Source organism: Leuciscus leuciscus (assembly GCF_965113295.1).
Source record: "Leuciscus leuciscus genome assembly, chromosome: 19".
NCBI lineage: Eukaryota > Metazoa > Chordata > Actinopteri > Cypriniformes > Leuciscidae > Leuciscus > Leuciscus leuciscus.
Genome location: NC_138743.1, coordinates 8,521,104 through 8,530,128, shown reverse-complemented (window position 1 = coordinate 8,530,128; position 9,025 = coordinate 8,521,104). Strand labels below are relative to the sequence as shown.

Here is a 9,025-nt window from a genome sequence, read left to right as displayed (position 1 = left end):
CCCCCCCCACCCCCCCAAAAAATTACTTCTCTTTTTAATGTTGTGGCAATATTTACATATATTCTGTCTTGTTTTTGCCACTTCAGTGATGCTGAGGGATTAATCTTCTGTCTGTAAAGAATATTATATAGTATTATATAAAGATAATTAAACAAAAATAGACATAATTTTTTTTATGGTCTCAGTTACACATGTTATTATCAGGATCTTACCCAATGATTTTCTTTATTTGGCATGCGATACAACACCAAACTTTGATCTTTGACTCAGCACAGTGATGCTGGTGTAATTTAATTTAAAGTCATGTTTTATTCGAGGGGGAAAACAGCTTATTTACTCCATATAGACATATATCCCAAAATCAGTAAAACAAGCTTACTTTATGATAATATTTTCATATGATCTCCTAATCAACAAAATACTTTTCCCCCGGTTTCACAGGCAAGACTTAAGCTAGTCTTAGACTAAAATGCATGTTTGAGCTGTTTTAACTGAAAGCAACTTGCACTGACATATCTTAAAATATATATATGCCATTGTTTTGTCTCAAGATGCACGCCAGTAATGTTTTTTTCTAAGGCACGTTTATAAAACCTACTTAAATGTCCTTATTGAACTAAGGTTAAACCAGGTGCTTGAGTGCCAAATGTTAACCAGACATGTTCACATTTAACATATGAGCATTCTATCTGTTGCACTTAGTGTAAAAATGAGGTAAACAGAATCATAAAAACACAAAAAGAAAATGATTTGCCTTTGTACAGTTATAAAGAAGATTTATCAAAATATTTATATGCTACATCAACACTGTAAAAACTACTGTAAAAATAATCTCTGAAAGACAACAACAAAAAAATCAACATTTTACATGATGAGGCAGAAATATCAACCAAAATCTATTTACATTTGTGTCTGGGCAATGATATCTTTATCGTCCAATTCTTTGATGTCAGCCTTTTCTGGTTTATGCAAGTCCTCCATTTTCACTGGTGGAGTTGGATCCTTGTACTCCTTGTACTCAACGTAAAGGTAAGTTACCATGGAAAGGGCCAGAACAGCCAAAGCAATGTAGATTTTGGTGGACAGGCAGATGAATGTGCTGTAAGCAAAGGCTATAACAAAACCAAGGGACTCCCACATGCGGTAGTTGGCAAAAGCTGCTTCTTTGTTCTCAGCAAAGAGAATTCCATAAAGTGCTGCAACGAAATAATACACAGTATAATAAATAACTATAAAATATTTAGAAATAAACAACATAATGTGAACTTGAATACCATAAAATGCAATACAACAAATATAAAACACATTAAACATCTGTGGAAGCATTTTTTTATTAATGTTAAAGGTATAGCGGAGGATCTTTCCAAATTTTAGATAAGACCCGCCCTCTCCACTTTTTGAAAAGTTTGATTGATTCACCAGAATGATTGACAACTAGGAGGACCAATAGTTTAGACTACCCACCAGGAAGTAAAACATCCTCCGCTATACCTTTAAGTAATAATAATAGTAATAATAATAAAGTATTCTTTTTTTTTTAAATGACACATGACATATTGACGAATGCGGAAGCACAGAGGATAGAGCAAAACAAAATACAAGTCTAAAACGAGAATTTTTAAAGAGAAATGTTTTACGCTATGCTACTCCTACATCCTACGTCCTACGCCGGAACTCTCTGGTGACGGCCGTTTCCGGAAGCTAGTGATTACAGTTTATAAAGTTATAATTATGGATATTTTTCTTACAAAAATGCAGCGCTTTGCTTCAGAAGGCCTTTATTAACCCACTGGAGTTGTATGGATTACTTTTATGACGGATGGAAGTGTTTTTTTGGCCATTCATTCAAAAAAATTGTGCCATTCAGAGCCAGGATATTTTTTAATATAACTCTGATTGTGTTCGGCTGAAAAAAGAAAGTCATAAACACTAAGGATGGCTTGAGGGTGAGTACATTTTTAGGTGAGCTAACCCTTTAATATTCATAACAATAACTTGACTGTATAGGTAACTAAGTAGTATGAAGAACTCACCATTGGTTTGTGTTTGCCACACAGCGTCTGCCAGGCCCCAGAGAGCCGGAATCACGAAGAACACAGGCAGCTGGTTTGGATGAGGCTCCCAGAACAAAAGACCCACAAAACAGCTCAGGTTTGTCAGTGCAGCTGTGAAAGTGTAGTAAGACAGTATGAGCATCAATTCTAGAGGCAATATTTAACCTTAAACCATATGTCAACCTGTTCATGTATTACCCAAACAAAAGAGGGGGATTCTTCCAGTGTATTCAGCCAGTCTCCCAAACGCAAATGAGCACAGGGAGTTAGTAGCAGCGAAACAGATCATCACAAAGCCAACATAATGTATTCCTAATGCACAAGTCACATAGTTCTGCGGGAAAGAGGATCACAAACACATGCTCATATTCCATGAGAATGAATTAGACATTAACTTTCCCATTATGATCTTAAATTTGAATTTATAAATGTTTAAACAATAAATTCAATTAGAGTAAGCAATTGAACTGTTACCAGTCAAACAAAATGGCTGAGTCCGAGATCGCATACTCTCTCAGGTAGCTACTTATTTTGAGTGAGTAATTACTTCACAACTGTTAAAAGAGTGTTGTATGTATGAGTGTGTGTAGTATGAATGTAATTCTAACGTACTACTTTCGCCATGTTGCACCCTTTAGGGGTAAATATGCAATACCCCTTTAGGGTGCATGACCATTCACAAATCCTCTCCCGTGGCCTCATGGGATAGTAAAGTGTCCATCATATACACACTTCAGAATGTCGCCAGAAGTATTAGGTCATCCAGGTACTTTTTGCCTGCTCTTTTAGAAGTAATGTGAATTCATTTTGTCACATACTGTTTTTCGCAAACAATATAGTAGGGAAGTATGCGATTTTGGATGCAGCCAATAAGTTTCAACTTTATTTTAAATTCTACTATATGTACAGGACATCTGTACAATTCTGTACAAAATCCATCTTTGCATCTGAAGAGGCATTTACTATAAATGTATTTACACAGACTGTTTAATTACAGACTGTTGTAATTACAATTGCATAAATAATGGGTAACTTTACAGTGTCTTTGTAATACGTAATACGTAACATGTAATGTTATTTACTATTTACTAAAAATAGTAATTACTATGAATTGTGCTTAAATACATGGAACTAACCATAAACCTAATCCTAACCCTAACCTTATAGAAAGTACATTATTATTACTCAGTACTTAAATGTGTAATAACACTGTAACATGGAAACATTAAAATAAAGGGTAACACTTTATTTTACAGTGTCCTTGTTACACATGTTACATACTTACCATAGTACTAACGGCAATTTATGCATAATTACATGCAACTAACCCTCAACCAAACCCTAATCCTACCCTAACCCTATAGTAGGTACTGTACATGTAGTTGCTGAAAGGGATAGTTCACTTTGAAATAAAATTTTGGTATGTTTTAGCTTACCTCAAGGGCATCCAAGATGTAGGTGTCTTTTTTTCCGCAGTAGTTTCAATTTTGATATTTTTAGGTCAAACCGTTCTTGTCTGTCAGTCATATAATGCAGGTCTATGGTCACCGCCTCAAAGAGCATGCACAGAGTCCAAATTAAAACAATTCCCCATCGTCCAAATTAAACAATTCCCCATCGTAAGTACACATTGATGGCCTAAGACACGAAACGAGCGGTTTGTGTGAGAAAACGAACAGTATTTATATCATTGTTACCTCTTGTACACAGCCACGTCCAAGTGATCTGAGAGCGCGGGCGGGTATAGATATATACACTAGATGTCGCCTTGGCTACGGTTTCGTTCCAATGAACTGCAGTAGCCAAGGCGACTTCTAGTGTATATATCTATACCCGCCCGCGCTCTCAGATCACTTGGACGTGGCTGTGTACAAGAGGTAACAATGATATAAATACTGTTCGTTTTCTCACACAAACCGCTCGTTTCGTGTCTTAGGCCATCAATGTGTACTTACGATGGGGAATTGTTTCATTTGGATGATGGGGAATTGTTTTAATTTGGACTCTGTGCATGCTCTTTGAGGCGGTGACCATAGACCTGCATTATATGACTGACAGACAAGAACGGTTTGACCTAAAAATATCAAAATTGAAACTACTGCGGAAAAAAAGACACCTACATCTTGGATGCCCTTGAGGTAAGCTAAAACATACCAAAATGTAATTTCAAAGTGAACTATCCCTTTAATATTACTCAGTACTAAAGTATATAATTACACTGTAACAATGACACCTTAAAATAAAGTGTAACCAAATAAAGTGTAACCAAATAATGCAATGAGATATTAATGTTTTAAATATAAGGGGATAACTGAAGTTCTGTGTAGGGCATCCATTTGCTTAACTGTTTTGTATGTTATAAATTTTAAAAACATCATACATTTTTTTGCCCCATCTTAAATTTGGGGGGAATTTTTATTAATTCTGGTGGCATTTTGTTTCCCAAGCCCCCTTTTATTTTTTGACTCTGCCCCAGTCTGTATTTGGTTAGGTACCTTTGTGAATTCGCCAGAGAGGAAACTTTGCTCGAACCCACTGTACATGGTCAATGGGATGAGCAGCAACAATCTGGGATCTCTCAAGAGCTTGAAGGTAGCCAGAAAGGTGCTGCAAAATGATTCGTTGCCCTTGTTCTTTCGAAATTCTTTGGCCAGACCTTGGTCTATGTTGTCCAAGAAAGCTGCCACAAAAATCATGGCCAAAACCCCCACACCTGCATAGACCAGGAAACACTAGGTTATACAGTCTTAATGGACCTTCATAGAACAATGAAAATTAGTTGCCTACACACAGTGCTGAATATTCTAAACTAGATATTTTTCAGGGGATAATATTAATGAAGTCCTATTTCAACAGCTCACTATACAAGCATACAAAAAAAACAAAATAAATGTAATGTTATGTTATGTTTGTACACAAATATGACCTACCAATGTAGCAGCCCAGTAGTGTGTTTACTAAGTGTCTTGCTGGACGGGTAGAGTTTCCAATGATGGTGAAATTGTCAAGGCATGTTGCCACACCACAGAACTGCAGGTTCTCCTCGGGGACTTCGACTAGAAACGGATAGATGCTCAGTGCATTTACAGTCACCAAAATACAGAGACGCTGGCAAAGTATTTAATTCAACTGTACCTATGTTAGAGTCCTGGCCAAATATGAGAGATGACATGAGGTTTCCCCATACCCCAGAAGATTGAAAAATGAAGAAAAAAATGCCAAAATATTGGTTTATGAGATCCTGGCCTTTCTTGTCGTGTTTCTGGCCACGCATGTTTCCACTAATTGTGAGATAGGTGCATTTTGCAGACCACAACGGAGAACCTCCCATACCTAGAATGGCAGAAGTGGTCATCAGACTTGCCCTGCAGAAACAAAATGATTTCAGAGACTTCAGTAATTTGATATCTTCGGAATTTGTTAAATCGGCCAAAAATTATAGTAAAGACATTAATAATGTTACAAATTGTTATTCATTAAAGTGTATCAATATCACGGTTTTTACAAAAATCATTCATCATTCAACATTGATAATAATATGAAATGTTTCAGGAGCAGCAAATCATCATATAATAATGATTTCTGAAGGATCATGTGACACTGAAGACTGGAGTAATGATGCTGAAAATTCAGTTTTGACATCACACGAATAAATGATATTTTAAAATATATTAAAATAGAAAACAGTTCTTAGTTTTAGTAATATTGTTTGCAATATTACTGTATACTGTATTTTTGGATCAAATAAATACAGCCTTGGTAAGATACTTTTTTCAAAAACATTTTCAAAAAAAATCCTACTAGCCCCAAACTTCTGAACAGTTTAAATATATATTTTTTCATATATTTTGTGCTAGCTTCCATAACCCTTCCATAACAAGTCATTTGGACCACTTTTATGATGGTTTTACAGATCTATCCCTTTAAATGGATAGTTCACCCAAATTTTTTTATTCTGTCATTATTTACTCACCCTCATGTCATTCCAAACATGCAAGTCTTGTGTTCATCTTTGGAAATCCAATAAAGATGTTACTAATGAAATCTTTCTGTCCCTCCATTGACAGTTAACTTCCACTTTCAAGCCCCAGAAAGGCATAAAGACATTATTAAAGTAATCCATGTGACCCAAATGGTTTAAACTCATTTAAAGCGATGTGAGTGCATTGTTTGCGCGAAAAACATCATTTACCACTTTATATACAAAATATGAATCTACAACGCACATTCACAAAAGCACCACGACACTTGCGTGTTGTGTTGACGTGAGAGCAGATGTTGTGTGAACGACATGAGAGTGAGTAATTAATGAAAGAATTTTCATTTTTGGGTGAACTATCCCTTTAAGCTCTGTCTTATATCTCAAACATAATAGTCTTGTCATGTCTGGGATTTGAAACGGTCTCTCACATTTTAGCTTAAAACTAAACACTTTCATTAAGTATTTGTGTATATTATTCAACAGATCAGCAAGTACAAAAGGTGGAGAAATACACGCACCAGCCTGGCGCAAGGTTTCCAAAGGAATATGCCACATAGCAACCCATTGAAATGACGATGGTCCATTTACAGCCCAGATTTTTGATCATTATTGGGGGCAGAAACATTGAGGACAAAATGATGGCTCCATAGATGACGCTGAGCGATATAACGCCCATTCCATCCTCAGCATTGAGACTGCTCTGTAACATACAAACATGCTTCTGTCAATATAAATACATCCACAAATCAATACCAAGATACAGTCGTTTATTTAACAAAGCAATGTCAGAGTTTCTTCAGTTGGGTAACTGTTCTGTCCCTTTAGATGATTTTAAAGAAAAAAAAAATGCTTTAAATCAATCATAAATTGTTTTCATACATTTTTTATAATTTGTGTAAAATGTACCATACTTTCACTATTATGAATTTGATTTCCCAAGCACCCAAACTTCCTCTTTAGTAAATGGATGTGGAAAAAATCAATGAACTATACTTTGCACCTTTTCTGCAAATAATCATATTTCAATTATAATTAGGTCTATGAGTACATATTTAAGTAAAAAGATGTTGAATTTTATTTATTTTATATATACAGTATAACCTATGCTGTCATCTAACATCATGATAATTTAGAGCTCAATTTCTGTTTGGTTATGAAAATTACACTGACGCTGTACTGCAAGAGTTTGATTATGAGTAATGTCAACAAAAATATTTTTACATCATTTATTAAACATCATAATCAAACGCAGTCCAAAGCGACATACAAATAAAAAATGCAACACAATCTATGATCTCTGATTTGTATTAGTTACCTGTAAACTCTGCAGCCCTCCATATGCTGTGAATAAGAGCAAAAATCCGAAAGAAACCACAAGGACATTTTTGGTGGTTCGGCTTATACATTTTTTCATTTTGAAATCCTGTAAATGCTTCAAGAAGAAGGAATTCCTCCAGTGAATGTGTCACTTGTCAAAACGAAACGGATTCTAAACTGATTTGGTATTCACACTGAACTAATATAGCTAGGCTGAACATCCTCTAGGACAAAGTTCAGTGTAATGCAATCAAAATGCATACAGTTTTTACATGACTAAAGCTTGGTCAATGATTGCTGATCTCTTATCAGTTACAAAAAGTTTTTCCAAGGACATGTTTAGGATGGAAAAGCACGTTCCCTTTCTTAAAACATCAGCATAAGATAAAATATATATATAAAGAGTCTGGCATTTGTCAAAATTGTGCTAACAGTCTTTCACGCAGTTGTCAAATAGACTGTTTTTATGATGTCACTATGACACACTATGACACACTATGTCAGTGTGCTGATTGCTTTATTGTGCCACATTTCACATGTATTTTGATATGTGTGTAGTCACGCCAGCCAAGACATGTGCAGCAGATTTTACCAGTAATATAATTTCATGACAAATTTTACTGCATTGTTTGTCCTCTGAATCTGCAAACATGAGACTGTTTAACAGGCAACAGTTCTCCTCCTGTGGCGGCAAAAATTAGTTGTTGTTATTTAAATGGAATTAATGTACGATATTTTAGTTAGATTTTTATATATATATATATTTAAATAAATTTTATGGTACTAAATTTTATTTATTTATATGCAGTAGGCCTAGTTATAATACATTTATTACTTGTTAAAGGGGTCCTATATGCCCTTTTACGAAGTCTTGATTTTGTTTTAGGGGTGTACTAGAATATGTTTTATGCTTAAATGTAAAAAAAAAACGCATAATTTTTTCACATATTTTACATTACCACAGCTCCTCTCTCCCAGTCTGGTTGTTGAACGTGTCGTTTTCGATGAAGCCTTTCTTTCCAAAATACGAAATGTGCTGTGATTGGTTGGCTGGCCCAGTGTGTCATCATTGGCAGCGTTTAGCGCTTGTTCGAGAAATGTCACGCCCCTTCATAACCGCGAGCTCTACTCAGATAAAGATATTAACGATGAACAATTTCAAACCATTTCGAGCCTGATTCAGACCCTGACAATGTTAACAAACAAGAGGATTGTGCTGAATGGATTTCAAGCACAGACTTTGCAAGCACGGATTTCACAGGATGTTTCAAAGTAGTGTGTTTTTTTATTTTTTATTATAGATATGATGTTATCCACCATTTAATCATATTTGTCTGAAAACTATGGTAATACAAACAGTAATTGATCACAAAATCATGGATGATTTTCCTAATGGGCGGTGAACAGTCTTACAAAAGCAAGAGCTTACAAAAGCTAAAGTAATCACTACATCAATACTGTTATGTTAGCAGGCTAGCGGAGGCAAAGCTTTGCCCTTCATTTACATCCTAGCTATAGTACCAACTAAAGCTTATAATTGGAACTGTTAATAGAAAACACAACTACAAATAATAAGACATACTTACAAGTACATAAACAACAAATTGTCCCAACAAAATGGGAATGGCTCCATCTTTCAGGAGAAGCTTTTGTGCGACCCTGCATCGTACTC

General features: G+C 35.3%; 1 protein-coding gene across 1 annotated transcript; it reads right to left on the bottom strand.

The window, feature by feature from the left end:
* Nucleotides 1-289: 289 nt before the first annotated feature.
* unc93a (unc-93 homolog A) lies at nucleotides 290-7,546 on the bottom strand. The gene is made up of 8 exons (XM_082146614.1): nucleotides 7,352-7,546; nucleotides 6,555-6,736; nucleotides 5,190-5,419; nucleotides 4,985-5,110; nucleotides 4,550-4,767; nucleotides 2,253-2,388; nucleotides 2,034-2,165; nucleotides 290-1,196 (listed from the first exon to the last, which is right to left on the bottom strand). Exons 1-8 carry the CDS (start codon nucleotides 7,448-7,450, stop codon nucleotides 901-903), a joined length of 1,419 nt encoding a protein of 472 aa, XP_082002740.1. The 5' UTR covers nucleotides 7,451-7,546; the 3' UTR covers nucleotides 290-900.
* Nucleotides 7,547-9,025: the final 1,479 nt, after the last annotated feature.

Bases quoted from the DNA above. Each gene is read 5' to 3' on its own strand.
- unc93a (XM_082146614.1), bottom strand. From the start codon at position 7,450: ATGAAAAAATGTATAAGCCGAACCACCAAAAATGTCCTTGTGGTTTCT. The intron at 5,420-6,554 runs GTGCGTGTATTT...TTGTTTCTGCAG, and splicing joins GGAAACCTTGCGCCAGGCTG to GGCAAGTCTGATGACCACTT. The intron at 2,389-4,549 runs GTACCTAACCAA...TCTTTCCCGCAG, and splicing joins TCTCTGGCGAATTCACAAAG to AACTATGTGACTTGTGCATT.